This window comes from Ursus americanus, chromosome 2 (genome assembly GCF_024610735.1).
Source record: "Ursus americanus isolate L20-20 chromosome 2, mUrsAme1.1.p, whole genome shotgun sequence".
Taxonomy (NCBI): domain Eukaryota; kingdom Metazoa; phylum Chordata; class Mammalia; order Carnivora; family Ursidae; genus Ursus; species Ursus americanus.
Genome location: NC_142128.1, coordinates 3985007 through 4001852, shown reverse-complemented (window position 1 = coordinate 4001852; position 16846 = coordinate 3985007). Strand labels below are relative to the sequence as shown.

Below are 16846 nucleotides of genomic sequence, written 5' to 3'. Positions count from 1 at the left end.
GCCCAGGGATGGGTGGCTGTGGACATGCTTGCAGCCTGTCACCTCTCAGTTTCCTGCATGGAGGCCCCAGGAGGTGGGGGTCGGGGGACCAGACAGAAAGGGGGTGGGCCTGGGCCCCCAGCCCCTGGCATTGACACGGGCCTGGGTCTCCCCTAGGCTTGGGCCCCCCACCTCTGCACCAGGGCATGGCACCTGCCTTCCCGCCTGGCTTGGGGGGCTCCCTGCCGTCAGCCTACCAGTTCGTCAGGGACCCCCAGTCGGGCCAGCTGGTGGTCATTCCCAGCGATCACCTGCCTCACTTTGGTAAGTGGCGGCCTTTGGGTGGAGGGCAGTGGTCGTGGTAGCCTCACCTGGAGAGACTGATCCAGATGCTAGGGGCCTTCTTGGGGGGGGTGTCCATCTAGAATAATGGGGTAGGAGGCAGACCGGGGCTTCGAGGATATTTTATGTCCGTGGTTTCCCCGTGTCATAAAGCCATAGGGATCCTTGTTTTGATGAACTCCTACCCAAAACCAGTGCAGACTCTCCTCCCTGGGGCCTGGACCCCCCACCCTGGTGCCTCCGGTCCCTCGGGAGTCCCACTTGGCAGACCACTGGGGGTGGGGGGAGGAAGGCTTGGAGTCCCCATGTTGGCACGCTGCCACTGTGAGGGCCACACCTGGGGTGTAGGCAGGGCCCGTGTCCCCTGGGCCGGGGAGGCGGGTGCAGAGGGAGGCCCGGCCCAGCCCTGCCCCCCCTCTAGTGGGCCGACAGGGGCGCTGGGCGGCGGGTGCAGCCTCACTGTGCGTCCTGCCCCTAGCGGAGCTGATGGAGCGGGCCGCGGCGCCCCCGCTCTGGGCCGCCCTGTACCCGCCGGGCCGCGGCCCCCTGCACCACGCCCAGCAGCTGCAGCTCTTCTCCCAGCAGCGCTTCCTGCGGCAGCAGGAGCTCCTGTACCTGCAGCAGCAGGCAGCCCAGGCCCTGGAGCTGCAGAGGAGCGCCCAGCTCGTGGTGAGTGAGGGTGGGGTGGCCTCAGGGGGAACTGCCCCAGCCCCCTGGGGACGGAGAGGCAGATGGGTCCACAAGCAGAAGCTCAGCAGTGACGAACTGGGAGGGAGGAAAGATGGCGGGGGCTGGTGGTCAGGGAGGGCCACCTGGAGGAGGGAGCGTCTGCCCACAGACCGGAAGGAGTTGACCATGGACGGTCCCTTTGGGCAGAGGGAACAATGTGAGCAAGGCCCAGAGGTGGATGGAAGCTGGCAGGGGGCAGGGTGCGGGGAGCAGCGGGGAAACCGAGGCAGGAGAGGCAGCCTGCTGGACTGGGGAAGTTTGCATTGGATGCTGAAGAGATGTCAGGGATTCCCGCTGTTTCCTGAGCCCAGCCTGACCGCCTCCTCGAGCCTGCTGGCCGGGCTGCCTGCTCCGTGGTCCTGGCTCCCTTGTCAGGCCGGGGTGGCCTCTGACTGCCACATCGACCAATCCCATAAGATGGGAGGCACGAGGGGTTCCCTGTGTGGGTGAGCTCCGCAAAGCCCACAGCCCTCTTGCCTCCTTGTGGGCGTTCCAGGACGTCTGTCCTCTGCTTGGCCTTGTCCCTTTTCCTTTGTGCAGCGGCCACTCCAGACGAGGCCGCCGACGTGGGCCCAGGCAGCAGACAGGGCCCGGGCTTTGAGCCTTAGCTCTGGCATACGTGGCTCTGTGCCCTTGGGTGGATGACTTCACGTCTCTGGGCTTGGGTTTCGTCCTTTAGAAAGCAGAGATGGTAGTATTCGCGCGTCATCAGGGTTGTTCAGTGAGATTTAATAATCAGGAGAGGGGCTGGTGCCGGGAGCATTTCTTCCCTGTGTCTTTTTTTTTTTTTTTTTTTTTGTGCTGACTGCCTGGCTCCCTGCCCCCCAGCACTGGCTGTCCTCAAGCAGCCCCCTCCCATTGCCTCAAAGGCATCAAATGTAGGAAGAGGATCCTCCTCCCCCACAGGTATTTCGAGACCCAAAGGTGATGAGGTAGGAGAGCAGTCAGGAGGTAGTGAGTTCTCCATGAAGGTAGCTATCCTAATGCCGTCCGAGTGTGGGGAGTGGGGTGGCTCCTTCATCATCAGGAGCCTCATGCCTCCGGCCTGCCCCCCTTGTCCTGACTGCGAGGCTCCCAGCAGGGCCAGGGTCTGGACTGGAGGCCCTCCCCGGCCCCGTCTGGGGTTCCACAAGGAACGCTGTGCTTGTTACACGCGAGTCCTGACGGAATGTCTGTAGCAGGGTGGGCAGCCTGCACCCTGGACCCTGCTTGAGGGGACCCCGGGGACAGGGCAGGTGCTGGGTGATGGCTCCTGCTGCGCTCACCCTGCCTGCCTGCCCCGTCCCCAGCAGGAGCGGCTGAAGGCCCAGGAACATCGTGTGGAGATGGAGGAGAAGGTGAGCAAGCGGAGCCTGGAGGCTGCAGGCAAGGCTGGCCTGGCTGCCGCGGGCCCTGGGCTGCTGCCTCGGAAGCCCCCCGGCCTGGCCGCCGGCCCCACCGGCACGTACGGCAAGGCCGTGAGTCCGCCGCCGTCTCCCCGCGCTTCCCCTGTGGCTGCCCTGAAGGCCAAGGTCATCCAGAAACTGGAGGACGTGTCCAAGGCGCCCACCTACGCCTACCCCGCCACGCCCAGCTCCCACCCTAGCAGCCCACCGCCCGCCTCCCCACCGCCCACTCCTGGCATCACACGCAAGGAGGAGGCTCCTGAGAATGTCGTGGAGAAGAAGGACTTGGAGTTGGAGAAGGAAGCTCCCAGCCCCTTCCAGGCCTTGTTCTCGGGTAGGAGTGTGGCTCAGACCCCTGGGGGCTGCGTGCTTTCCAGACTGGAGTTGGCCTGGCTCTGGCAGAACTGATCCCCGCCGGTGCATTTACCATCCATCTGTCCAGCCCTTCCTTCCTTCCTCTGTCTCTGCTGGGCACCTGCTGTGCACCGGGCCTGCCGCCGGACACTGGAATGAACGCATGAACGTGGGGCAGACCCGGCCTCTCCCACCGCACCTCAGGGGCACAGTCAGGGAAATGGGTGCTACATTAGACCCTACCTCGGGGGTGCCTGGGTGGCTCAGTCTGTGAAGCCTCTGACTCTCGATCTCAGTGTCATGAGTTCAAGCCCCATGTTGGGCTCCATGCCGGGCTTGGAAGCTACATTAAAAAAAAAAGATGCTGTTTCTGAAGGACTTGTTGTGAGGGTTAAGTGAATGAAGTTAAGAACCGTAAAAGCACACTGTGCCTGGCCCATGGGAGGTGCTGAGTTGTCACAGCAAGAACAGTAGCACGGGGACTCCCATTCTGGGTGCCCCCTGGCCCCCCCCCCGGGGGCACAGGTGCTCTCGGCCCAGCCTGCACCAGTGAGATGTGTAGGCGGGTGGCCCTGATGGCGTCCCTCCTCCTGGTGGCTGTTAGGAGTGAGAGAGCGTGCTTGGGAGGATGTGAGTTCGCATTCAGGTTCTGCCACCAGAATGCTGTGTGACCTTGGGGCAAGTGGCTGCCCCTCTCTGGGGAGATTGGATGCCACGCGAATGTCTGGCACTGAGCACGTGCCTGGGTCCCGGGGCTGGGTGTGCACCCATTTCCCCCTGGTCAGGTTCCTGTGGAGCACCTGGAGCTTTCCCGGGAGCACTGCAGAGATCCGCCCGCATACCATCCTGCTCTTGGGAGAGGACACTGAGGGTGGGAGTTTAGAGTAGGAAAGTGGGGGGAGGACAGCACTGTGTTACTGTTACTTCTTGAACAACCTGGAGGCCCCAGCTCTGCTTTAATGGGCTGGGCCGAAGTGGAGGACCAGAGATGCCCCCCGGCTGGGGAAGACCGTTTGCGGTCTACTGAGCATTTGCTTCTGGGCCAGCCTCGTGCTGGGTGCTGTGAGGTTGGGGGCTAGAGAAAGAAAGCCATTTATGGTGTCTGCCTTTGAGATCTGAAGCCCCTTGGGGACAGGATGGTGGCTGATTTTTCTGTCTGTGGTTTGGGCATGCCGAAAGGCCCCAGGGGTCCTCAGATGCCCTGGAAGAGGTCCCAGCTCTCTACACTGGCCGGGACAAAGGGTGGCCATGGGACTCCGTCTTGGCTGGTGGGTGGGGGTTGATGGAGGATGTCAGACATGACAGGTGACTCTCCGTGTCTTTGGCAGATATCCCACCCAGGTACCCGTTTCAAGCCCTGCCGCCGCACTACGGGAGGCCCTACCCATTCCTGCTGCAGCCCACAGCGGCCTCTGACGCCGACGGCCTGGCCCCCGACGTGCCACTCCCGGCCGATGGGCCCGAGCGCCTGGCGCTCTCGCCTGAAGACAAGCCCATCCGCTTGTCCCCCTCCAAGATCCCGGAGCCTCTGCGAGAGGGCCCAGACGAAGAGCCGCTGGCAGAACGGGAGGTGAAGGCCGAGGTGGAGGACATGGACGAAGGCCCCGCAGAGCTGCCCTCCTTGGAGTCGCCTCTGACGCTGCCCCCTGAGGAAGCCCTGGCAGCCCCAAGCCCCACGGCTGGCTGTGGAGGTGGTCTGCTGGAGGCCCAGGCGCTGAGCGCCAGCGGGCAGGGAGGCGTGGAGCCCCCTGGGTGCCCGGACTTCGCGGACAAGGCCGAAGCGCGGGTCGATTCACCCGGCCGGACAGAATCGTGCACAGCCGCCCCGGACCTGGGGGCGCGACTGACGCCAGAGACGCTGGTCGAGGCCAAGGAGGAGCCAGTGGAGGTGCCCGTCGATAGGCCCATGGCGGTGCCCCTGGTGGAGGCGGTGCCCGAGGAAGGCCTAGCCCAGGCGGCCCCGAGCGAGCCCCGGCCCAGCCTGGAGTTGGCAGACTGTGGCGTGCCCGCCGGGGAGGGAGAGTGCCTGAGTCTGGAGGCCCGGGAGGCCGCACCTGTGCCCGGTGGCACCTGCTTCCTGGAGGATGAAGGCTCTGACTGGTTTGTGCCCGGCCTGGAGGACCCGTTGGCTGGCATGAACGCCCTGGCGGCGGCTGCAGAGCTGCCCCAGGCCAGGCCTCTGCCGTCCCCGGGCCCCGGAGCGCAGGCCCTGGAGAAGCTGGAGGCAGCGCAGAGCCTGGTCCTGGGGCAGAGCGTCTTGCACGGCATCACCCTGCTGAGCGAGATCGCCGAGCTGGAGCTGGAGAAGAGGAGCCAGGACGTGGGAGGTGAGCCGCGATGGGTGGTGGCTTTCTATGGCATTTCTTGTGTTTTTAATTTTTGTAAGAATTTAAACATTTTGAAAATCCCCAGGATATGGTTTATTCGCGTCCATTTTTTTAAAAAGTTGAGGCAAAATACACGTAATGAAATTTACCATTTCAACTGGCTGCAGGTTAGTAGTGTTCCGAGCCCGTTCCTTTTGCCGCTCTGCCGGTCCTTGGGTTTCTTAGTGGTGACGTTTCTCCTTGTGCTGTCAGTGCTGGGTTTTCTAATGGCACTGTTCTTTGGCTTGTGGTGGACAGAAACTCTCCTCTGAACTGGCTTAGAAAAGGGTGGGGGAAATCGATTGTCTCTTGGAACCTAAGCGCGACAGTAATTAGGTAGTAAGTTTCAGGTATGGCTGGATCTGGGCATTGCAAGTCATCAGGAGTTTCTTTTCGTTCGTACCCTTCCCCATCTCTCTCTCCACCTGCTCCACTTTTCTCTCTGTTGGCCTCATTCACGGCAGGCCCACTGCCCTTATGGGGTCACCGGCACTTCCTCGCAGGCCCACAGGCCTGCCCAATTCAGCAGCCTCTCAAAAGAGGCCACCTCTTCCCTGGTAGCTCCAGCAGAAGTACTTTGATTCCTTCTCATTGGTTCCCTGGGGTTCACGCTTTCTGCAGAAGCAAACCGTGCGGCCGGGGGGATGGGAAGGAACAGGCTGCTCGTTCCGCGCCCCTCATGGGGCTTGTCCCCTCTGGGGTGCAGGGAGGGGTAGCCCTCAGAAGGAAACGGGTGCTTTCAGCCGGAGGGCAGTGAATTCTGGGCTGGGCACAAACCCACTGGTGTTCAACACAGAAACTCAGGGCATTCCAAGAAATGTGTACAGAAGGGGCTGTGGGCCAGGAGAGCCTCACCACCCCACGCTCGGCCCAGAGCTGGCACGACGGAGGGAGGGGCCCAGGCGACAGCTGTCAGGGTGGTAATAATAGTGTTGCCAGTGTTTCGGTGCGTTTGTTTTCTAGAACTTTTTCTACACACATACACTTCTAAAATTAAGATCGTTTTGTAAACAATGTTCTGTGAGCTGCCCTTTTCACTTAGCATATTCTTTAGGAAATATTTTTCAAAGCTGTGTGTCTTTAAAAATTTTTTTAGGGACAGTCGAGTTTCCAGCTAGTGGAGGCCCCAGTCTTGAGGGACCTAGTCCTAGATTGTCAGGCACTGGCTTCTGTTTTGTTTTGCTGTTGGGTAAATAATGTCATGATTATGCTTGAGGAAAAATCCTTGGCCGCACCTCTGATTTTCCTGGGGGTATATCCCAGGGGTGGAATTGCTAGGTTGGAACCAAGGCCGCATTTTCAAGGCTTGTTCATTGCCGTGGTCATGTGGCCTCCCGGAAGCTTGGACGGGTGCTGCCCACTCCCCCACAGGGGTCTGTTGTTCGGTTCTTGTTGTTCTAAAGTTCATTTTCTCTCACTTAGTTTTGTACAAAAAATTGTTTTTCAGAAGAAAATGAAAGCCCTGTTGAGTCCTGCCAGTGGCTGGTGGGTTTTCAGTGGGGGCCGCAGAGGGCCGGCGGCATCTGGGAAGGAGGGGCTGAGGGTGGATTGTCTGGTGTAGGGATTGCTGCCCACCTTTGCTCCTTTTCACATCCCTGCATCGTTTTCTGTTTGGGTGTCCTGCTTGCCCTCATTTAACTGTGTGCCTGGCACTGTTTTTGGACAAGGCTGTCCACGTGCAGCCCTTGGCACTGTCAGGTGGTGACAAGCAGTAGTAGGTGAAAACGGTGGGAAGGGGACAGGGTAGAGGTGGGAAAGCCAGGGAAGCCCTTCTTGATAAAGTGACCCGAGGAAGGCCAGGGAGGAACTCTTCTGGGGAAAGCATTCCAGGCCGGTGCAAAGGCCCTTAGGTGAATGGTGTGTGTGGCACTGTGTGTGGTGGGTTGGACCGGGAGCAGAGAGGCTGGGGGTAGAGGGGAGTGGAAGGAGGAGAGTCATGGCCAAAGAAGGTTGGCCGGATGGGGAGGGGTGGGTCCCTGGGCAGTCCTGGAAGAGGGTTTGGAGTTGCAGTGATAGTATCCAATTTAAATAGGGTCATTTTGGGGGCTGTGTGGACAATGCTGCTGGGGCAACGGTGGCGGGTGGAGGTGAGGAGCAAGAGGATTCTGAGTGGAAGTTAAGCTGCAGCCAGCGGGCTTTGCCAGACTCCATGCAGGTGTAAGAGCGGCTCCCGGGTTCCTGGCCTGAGCCCCTGAAGAGCCGACTTGCCAGGAAGTAGAGGGTGTGTGTGTGTGTGTGTGTGTGTGTGTGTGTGTGTGTGTGTTTGTGTTTGTGACCTGCAGCTGCTTTCTGCAGTGGAGGCGTGGCCCGGGGCTGGATTTGTGACCCTGGGCTGGCAAGTGCACTTGGGAGGTGCTGGTGTGTAGGGGTGTGCCCTGTAAGCGTGAGGGGGTCCTGGTGGCTGTCTAGTCTTCTCAGCGGCTGCTGCTGGGATCCTGAGCTTCAGTCCTCTGCAAAAGGCCCCAGGTCACATTTAGAGCTTCCCCGTGGCCCACGGGTCACGTCCGTGCTGGTACAGCCCCAGGGCTGGTGTATTAGTTAGCCGGGGGTGCCGTCACAAACACCACAGGCTGGGGGACTCAGATAACAGAAACGTGTCCTCTTACAGTCCGGGGGCTGAAAGTTCTAGATCAAGGTGTGAGCAGGGTTGGGTCCTGCTGAGGCCTCTCCCCCTGTGTCCTCGCGTGGTTGCCCCTCTGTGCCTGTGTCCAGCGTTCCCCTTCCTGTAGGGACACAGCCCTCCTGGATTAGGGCTCCCCTATATGACTTGACTTTAACTTGATTTCCTCTTTAGAGACTCCAAATAAGGTCAGTTTCTGAGGTACCGGGGTCAGGACTTCGACGTGCGGATTTGGGCGGACACGGTTCATCCCGCAGCAGCTGGCCTGGAGTCGTCCAGGCTGCCCTGGGCTGTCAGTCATGAGAGCCCCCAGCAAGACCGCGTTTGGAGGGTGAAGGAGGTGACAAAGCTGCACCTTGGTCCCCTCTTCTGTAATGGAGTGGCCCTCTCCTGCCTTACCCAACGGCTAGGAATCTTACGGCTCGGGGGACCTTGGGGGGTGGGCTGGCGCACCCACCTCCCCTCATACCATCCCCTTGTGAGCTGATGGGGTTCTCCGCTTTGCAGCCTCCTTTTCTGTAAGGCTGTGAAAGCAAAACCCGTGGCGCCCACTCGCAGGGTCACGCCTGGTTGTCCCTGCCTGGGGGAGTACTGCTGACATCTAGTGGGTAAAGGTAGGAGGTGCCACTACGCCTCCTACAGCGCATGCGCGGGACGGCCGCGCCGGTGGCAGAGGGTGAGCTGACCGCAGCGTGGGTGGCGCCGAGGTCGAGCAGCCCTGATCTGTGCGGATCATCATTCATGTTGATTTTATGGAACTGTACACATCGGTAGTAAAGAACAGACTTTTTTCCTCAGGTACATGTGAAAAACTGGTAACACAAGTACATGCACAAAAATCAATTGCATGTTAGATCACAAAACACCGGTTTAAAAAAAAAATTAAAACTCCTTTTACTTTGGGAGAGACTGCAGGGGACATGGGCCCCCATGAGCCTCTGCTGAGATTGAGCTGGTGCCCTTTCTGAAGGGTAGCTGGAATTTTTATGAGAGGGAGAGATGCACGTACCTTGCTCACGTTATTCACACAGGTAGGAATTCTCCTAAAACACGTGTGTCCTGACTTATGCCTATCCACCCACCACCAAAAAAAAAATTTAGAAATGAGCAAAGTGTCGTTATGGAGGTTTATTAGATTAACTAAAACTCAGCAGTGCAAGAGAATTCTAGGCAGTGGTTCCTGGGTTTGGCCACATAAGATTGCGGATATTCTGGTGTTTTTGAGCTGCAGAAAGGACAGTTTTTATAAGGTTCAGGCTGATAACATGGTAGATCTTCGTTACGCGGTACTGGGATCAAAGGTGAAGTGTGATTCCGTGTGTGTGGGTTTGTGACGTTTCTGTATTTATCAAGGATGCCCACGGATGTCACGTGTGTTTGAATGCGGGCGACTGTTTTTGGGGCCTTCTACCAGAACGTCAGCAGTGGCACTTCCAGTGTCAGGGGCCACTTTGCCGGGGAGGGGAAGGTTTTCGTTTCTTCCCACCTTTCTGCCTGGTTTGTATTTTCTGTGTTCTCGTAACTACTTTTACAGTTTGTAAAACTTAACTCGGGCTCCTTTTTTTCTGTAAATGAAAACCATGCATATTCCTCATGGAAACTTGAAAGGGCCGAAAAGCAGAAAGAGGCACACCCTGGAAAGTACCACTGCCGATGCTCGGCCCCTCTCAGTGACTTTGTGCAGCTGTGGACATTTGGAACAGGGCCGTGCTCTGTGCCCCGGCTCTCGCTCATTCTCCTAGCTTAGCACCATTTCTTTCTTCTTGGAAAGACTGCGGACCAGTCAGCATCCTGGGGGCCGTGTGGCCTTGGACAGGCCCAGAGCTGGTCCTGGGCCTCATTCTCCTCCCTATGCGGGGTCTGAGTGGGGTTGGGGGCAGTGTCCGTGAGTCCTGCCCCCAGGCTGCATGGTGGGGCGGGCACGGAGGCATGGGCTCACCTGCCTTCTGTGTGCAGGTGCAGAGCGGGGCCTGGCGGTGCGGCCCTCGCTGGAGAGCCTGCTGGCAGCCAGCAGCCACATGCTGAAGGAGGTGCTGGACAGCCCCTTCGTGGACCCGCTCAAGAACCTGCGGCTTCCACGGGAGCTGAACCCCAACAAGAAGTATAGCTGGATGCAGAAGAAGGAGGAGCGGGTGAGGTGTCCTGGGCCTGGTTGTGCCTGCCTGTGGCCTGGGGGGGTGGCAGTGGAGGTGGGTCGATGCCATCTTGCTGGGGACATGACTGGCTTCGGAGTAGGAAGGGCCTGATCTGAGTCCAGCTTCCGCCACTGACTTGCTGTGCAATCCTGGGCAAGCTGTTTCCCCTTTCTGGGTCTCAGTTTATCCACGTGATAATGGGTGACAGCCTGATGGGTTGGCAAGGGCAGGCCTGGCTGTGCCCCTTGCTGCCTGTGGGCCCCGGGCAAGAGCATCACCTCTCCGAGCCTCCATCTGTAAGTGATGGATAACACGATGGCCCACACTGCTAAAGCAGCTGTCTTGGGCCATTCTGCCCTTGACTCAGCCCTGCAGAGTTGGGTTTTGATCTCTGTCCTGCGTTCTGCCCACGGCCTTGGCTAGTAAGGGGTAGAGATGGGGTTCGAGCTGGGCCCTCGTCACCATCAAGCCTCGCCATGTCTGTCTGGGCAGACGCCTAGTCAGGTAGTGGGAGCTGGTGGGCGTCGGCATCCTCACCCCGCTCTCCCCGCAGATGTATGCCATGAAGTCCTCCTTGGAAAGCATGGATGCCATGGAGCTGGACTTCCGGATGCGGCTGGCCGAGGTCCAGCGGCGGTACAAGGAGAAGCAGCGAGAGCTGGTGAAGCTGCAGAGACGCCGCGACTCCGAGTGAGTGTGCACCCCAGCCATATCCCGCGGCCCGGGCCAGCCGGGTGACAAGGCCACAGCAGGTGGCGCCCTGGTTGGGCTCTTGTAGGCGCTGGCGCTCAGTAGGTTGGCTGCGGTAGGCCATTAGAGGTGTGTGTGGACCCGAGTGACGTGTGCGTATCGTGTGTCCTTCTCCGCGCCCCCTCCAACCCCCCAGGTTCACAGCCAAGCGTGTGATTCTTTTTAAGGGACAGGCGCGAGGAACCCCATAGAAGCTTGGCACGCAGAGGCCCTGGCAGGCCGAGGAAACGGACCCACGCCCTGAGCGCCCTGTCGCCCCCCCGCAAGAGAGGGAAGAGCCGCAACAGTAGCGGAAAGTAAGGCTGGCCCCTCGGTGGGTCGGGAACTGGCACAGAGCTCGGAGGGGAGGAGCACGGGCCCGCAGAGGGCCTGCGTCTGGGCACCGGGGACCTCGAGTCCCTTGGGCTCTGACCCACCTGGTTTGGTAGCTCTCGGGGAGCACGGTGCGCGCTGCCCGGGCCAGGAGGGTGAGCCAGGCGAGTGGCGAATGGACAGGCAGACTCATTCACCCAGCACCGAGTGGGCAGATGATCCCAGGGAGAGAGGTGTCCGTGCCATCAGCTAAGCGCTTCACACATCTTCCTGCCACACCTGCTTCCTCCATGGTTAGGGACTAATCCCCGCTCTTCTCCACGTACCTCCTCCCTGCAAAGGGATCTGCTGAGCTCCAGCCCTGCTGGGATGGGCTCTGACTTGTGCTGTCACTTGGTTCCCTGTGTGACTGACAGTGTCATTCCTGTCCTCCTGGCCTGACCCGTTGGCTAGTCGCACCTGAGCCTGCGACCCAGGGCTGCTCCTTTGTGTGCTCCTTGAGTGGCGGCAGAAGCTACGTGGGGCACCTCTGGAAGTTTTCTTGAATGGTGGCTGGACTGAGAGCTCTTTCTGCAGGCGGGGGCACAGATGGGAACGATGCTGCGGTCTTCCTGGGTGTCAGGGAGTAGCGTGAACCGAATGAGGCCCATCAGGGGAACGGGGTTGGAGTGCGCCTCGGCCTGGGACATCCGGGCTGGGCAGACATAGGCGGCCCGGTGCTTGGCTTGAGGAAGCAGAGGGGGCCGCAGGGTGGCTTCAGAAGGCATAGGAGCAGCAGAGGGTTGGCTACAGGTCTTGTCAGAAGACCACCCCAAGGGCCCCCGTGACTTGCATTTATTCTCCTTGGATGTTCCTGTTGGAGGAGAGGATGGAGACGGGAAGAAATCCCCTACAACCAGCCAAAGGAGGGTAGGGAAGCAGTTCCTGAAGACAGCAGAGGCTGGGGCCTCCAGCAGGCAGCCACTGGATCGGAGCACAGGCCCCGGAGGTGGGCGCGCTTTCTCGCTTTTGAGTCCCGGCTCCGTCCAGCGTTTATCGTGACCTCGGGCTGGGTGCTAGCCTTTTAGAGCCTCAGTTTCCCCCTGTGTAAAAACCAGTACGTAGAACATTGTTTTGTGGCTGAAATAACGAAGCGCTGACGTGGAACAAAGCACACAGCACCAAGTAAAAATTAGTTGCTGTTATTACTTGTGAGGGCTTAGCTTAAAGGAGGCAAGAGCAGCCTTCAGCCTGGGACCATATCCTGACTGCCTTAATCCCGGGGGTACAGGAGAACAGCCAGTGACTCTTAATCCCCCTCCCATCCTGGGAGAGTTCCTTGACATTTCTGATCCTTGTTCTTGGCACGTTTCGATAAGGCGTGTGTGTGTGTGAGAGTGTATGTGTGAAGAAGCACGAGAGAGAAAGAGGCCAGCAGAGGGTACTGCCTCAGAGAAGTGTTCTTCTTTCCTGTTAAACTCCCATTCTGCCCCATTCACAAATAGAATCCCAGCACCATAGCTTCACAGGCTCTGTCTCCCCAGATCTGTCACTCTGCCATCACTGTCTGTGCTTCAACGTCCAGAGCCCACCCTTCAGGGCTGTGAGGGCGACCCCCATGCCTTGAGTCTTTCCTGGCCAGGGTGTTGACCAGCAGTGCATCTGGGTTTCAGGCTGAGCAGTAAGCCCCTGCTGACGTCGGAGGAGTACGAGCTTGGAGCAGGGATGAGGAAGAGACACAAGGGACCTGAGGAGGAACATGATGCCCTCGTTGGAACGGGGAAAGCGAGGGGCAGGAACCAGCCTTGGGACGAGCACGAAGCCTCATCAGACTTCATGAGTCAGGTCAGTAAGCCTGTCTTCCAGGTGTGCTGCCATCTTAGGGTGGAGGGTCTGGAGGATACGCCAGAGTTCACGCTCCCTCTACAGGTTTCTTGACCCTAGTCCTGCACAGAAACTGTAGAAATGATTGCCTTAGTGCCAGAGGGACTGTCCTCCAGTCTTCCTTATTGCACAGAGGGAGAAATCAAGGCCCAGAGAAGGTCAGAGACTTAACCGAAGTAGCACGGCCTCAGGTAGAGCTGAGACTGAAAGCCACATCCCCTGTGTGTGCTCCATGACCCTTTGCTGAAGCCACGAACAGAGACTGCAAGTTCTTAACCAAATAATGCAATTACTGTTGTTTAATAGTATAATTGTCTAACGAGCAGCTTCACCATTCTGTAGTTCTAAGAAACAAGGGCTTGATGCCATTGTAATTTCCTTGTGAACTCTCAGGGGTAATGGGGTGCGAGCCAACTCCTTGATTTTTCTTATTTCTCAGAGCATTGAAATGGTCCACTTAAGGTCTTTGTCTCTAAATACTAATGTACCTTGTCATCCCTCCTCGTAAAGCTCCACACAAGGGGACTGTTTCTGTTGATTTGGCCATCAGAGGGAAATACTCACATAAGGGAGACTGGATCTGGGAGGAGGGAACAAAGCCAGTCTGTGTATTAGGATCCTTTACTTGCAAATTGTGAAGGATACTTCTTGCGGTTTCAATGACTCTATCCCAACTTTCTCCCCCCGTATAAGTTACCTGATAAAAGAAAATAGAGCTAAAACATTCAAGTGAGGGGCATTAATGGCTTTGAAACTGCACATTTCCCTTTGACAACAAATGACTATCGCAGACGTGCAACCAGGAATTTAATCTGTGAGATCTCCAATAGCTCTTTCCTGCTTTGGGCATCCGAGGCACACTCGAGGCATTCTCTTGGCAGCTTCGGCCCATTTAGTTGGATGGGCCGATTTAGGCTTTGCTGCAGTCTTCCTGGGCTGCTTTAGGTGGTCGAGTTAAACAGATCAGCCATCTAGGATGTGAGGTTTCTATCTTGGTTCCGTGTCTCCCTCCTCACCACCACCCCTCAAGCATCAGCAGGGCTGCTTGCTTGAAGGGCTTCCCTAGGAGGCACCAGAGAGCATCGGGGAGAGCCGGTGGCAATGCCAGCGTTAGTGATCGCTGTACCCGCAGTAACAGCACCGTGATAAGACTTTGTGGGCCTAATCTCGGTTCACCTTCAGGACAACCCCAAGAGGCCTGCCCATGATTATCCCTGTTTTACGCAGCAGGAAGAACTGAGGCTCAGAGGGGTTCAGCCACTTGCCGGAAGCCACAGAGGCAGGGAGAAGGGGCTGAAACCCACTCTCCTGTTTTGCCAAGTGTCTTAACCCGTGACTTCCCTCTACAGCTGAAGATTAAAAAGAAGAAGATGGCCAGTGACCAGGAGCAGCTGGCCAGCAAGCTGGACAAGGCCCTGTCCCTCACCAAGCAGGACAAGCTCAAGTCGCCCTTCAAGTTCTCGGACAGTTCTGGGGGGAAGTCAAAAGGGAGCGGGGGCTGCAACAGGTACTTGACGCCCTACGACAGCCTGCTGGGCAAGGACCGGAAGGCGCTGGCCAAAGGCCTCAGCCTGTCCCTCAAAGCCTCCAGAGAAGGTAAACACAAAAGGGCTGCCAAAGCCAGGAAGATGGAGGTGGGCTTCAAGGCCAGAGGCCAGCCCAAGTCGGCCCACTCCCCGTTCGCCTCGGAAGTGAGCAGCTACTCCTACAGTAAGTAGCGGACGCCGCGCCGCCTCCGGGCGTTTCCTCTTGCTCCTCAGTCTCCTCTTTCTGTCTCTATCGTGGGCGCTCGACGGTCTCTCTTCGCCGTGCGCGGCTCCACACCGGAAGTGTGTGCGGGCCGGGGGGGGGGGGTGTGTGCGGAAGTGCCTGTGATTGGCGGGCAGAAGCGGAAGTCGGCCTGCCGTCTTGTACCGGTCTTCCGTTCGTTTGTGGGAAAGTGGTGGGTGCGGAGGCCTTTGCGCCACAGTCGGCGGCTGCTCCGCCTGGAGCGGCGGCTTGTGACGACCGTAGAGAGGAGCCGGCCTGCCCTGTCCACGGGCAGCTCTCCGGCCAGGGGTTCGGAGGAGCGGCGTCTGTCCGCAGAGCGCATGCCGTGCTGGGCAGCGCACTGAGGGCTGTGCAGGCCGCGCTAGCCTTTGTGTTTCTGTCCCTCCGGGTGGCTGCCCCGCCTTGTGCCGGAGGATGGACCGCCCGGGTCGGGAGCGTAGAGCAGCGAAGCGCAACCGCTGCCGGACCGAGGGGGCTGCGTAGCCACTCACTGGCCGGAGTCTGCCGCACGGGAGCTCCTTCCCTGGGCACTCGGGAGCGCAGTTTTCCTGAGCCGGGGTCCCCAGCCTTGGGCCTGGGATCCGCCCCGCTGGCTCTCCGTGGCCTCTGGTGGCGCATAGTAGGTTCTCCTGGGTGTGCGTGCGCTCACGTCGGGCTCTCAGTGGCGTCTTGTGGGCCCGGGTTGCCGCATCGCACAGTCGGTGCTCCTAGGCATGTGTGTGCAGATGGCTGGCCCTTCACAGACTTTGGTGGCTTGGTAGGTGCTCCTGTGTGTGCGCCCACGGCCAGCTCTTGGGGGATCTCTGGTGGCCCCGGGACGCTGTATGGCACCTAGTAGGTGCTGTGTGTGCAGATGGCTGGTCTTCTACAGGCCTCTGGTGCGTAGTAGGTGCTCCTAGGTGTGTGTGTGGGTGGATGGCTGGCTCTAGGGCTTCTGGTGGCGTGTAATAAGTGCTCCTAGGTGTGTGTGAGTGGAGCCCCTAATGCCCAGGACCCACACGCGTGAAGCCTGTGGCCACTGTAGGAAGGCCAGGAGGGGCTTCATGGCTCCTGGCAGTTGTCAGCAGGGTCTGTTGCTGGAGTCCCCAGGCCCTAACTGGGGTGGAAGGCTTTTTCATTGGGACTGCCTGGACGTGTGTGTCTGGTCTTTTGATTGGCTCTGCGTGGTTCATTGGAGAAATGGTTGAATGTGAGGTACAAGAAAGTAGACACCTGTAATGTGATTAAAGTTTGTTTTCTTGAGGAAAGGGAATAAAGTTTTTATGGACTTGGAGTTAAATTATCATTGCCTGCCTCGCAGGGCTCTTGTGAGCTCCAAGTGCTCATGTTGGTAAAAGCTGGCAGTCGCGCGAGATTAAGCTGCTGCTGTTGTGTTTTGTTTTGTTTTGTTTTAAACATTCGTATGTGTGGTTGCTCAGGGCTAATGGGTCTCTAGGGCTGATGCAGAGATGAATGTGAGGTAAACAGCTCCTTTGTGCCTTAGGTGTTGAGGACATATGTGATTGCCATAGCTTTTGTGGCCCTCAATTCGGATGGGTATGATCTGAACAGCAGTGCCCAGGCCCATGGCCACCATGAGCTCATCTCAGAAACTCATAGCTCTGGAGGAGGAGGGAAGGAGGACTTTTCCCGTGATCTTTCCATCTCTGCAGGTTTTAGAATGACGGAGTGGGGAGGATTGCTGCTCCTTTGACTGCCAGAAGAATCCTGTACTCCTCGCACTTATAGGGGGTTGGGGTACTAGATCTAGAGGCTAGAGATAAGCTCAGTCCCTGAGGTCTTTGGAGTGCTCTGAGCCAGTGAGTCTACTGTGTGCAGATGTTTGCACCCACAAAGCCATGTTCAGATTGCTAGTCTGTTAAACCTGTGTTGAACATTCCACTGTCCAGGTGAGAGAAGGGAGTTAAAGTTGCAAGAAAGAGATCAGAAGATCTGTGTCCAACTAGATGCTGGCTATGTTACGCGGCTGGCTCTGGAGAGAGCTCTTGCTTTTTTTTTTTTTTTTTTTTGAAGTAGGCTCTATGCCCAGCGCAGAACCCAACATGAGGCTCGATCTCATTATCCTGAGATCAAGACTTGAGCTGAGATCCAAGAGTCTGTTGCTTAACCGACTGAGCCACCCAGGTGCCCCTTGTTTGTATTTTTCATGTTGGCTTTTCTGTAGGTAAATGAGAGGACGCAGTCACAAAGAGGTAAGAGTGTTTTCTAGCACAGAGATGGCTGGCAGGACATGGGAAGAGA

At 58.1% G+C, this 16846-nt stretch overlaps 1 protein-coding gene across 1 annotated transcript in view; it reads left to right on the top strand.

Annotated features, from left to right (window-relative positions):
* Window positions 1-16846, top strand: part of TNRC18 (trinucleotide repeat containing 18) — an 85204-nt gene that overhangs the window by 35149 nt on the left and 33209 nt on the right. The window contains 9 exon segments of the mRNA XM_045813394.2: window positions 157-303; window positions 800-990; window positions 2340-2769; window positions 4118-5116; window positions 9732-9907; window positions 10464-10600; window positions 10828-10956; window positions 12625-12796; window positions 14185-14545. Coding sequence (XP_045669350.2) covers window positions 157-303; window positions 800-990; window positions 2340-2769; window positions 4118-5116; window positions 9732-9907; window positions 10464-10600; window positions 10828-10956; window positions 12625-12796; window positions 14185-14545 — 2742 coding nt within the window.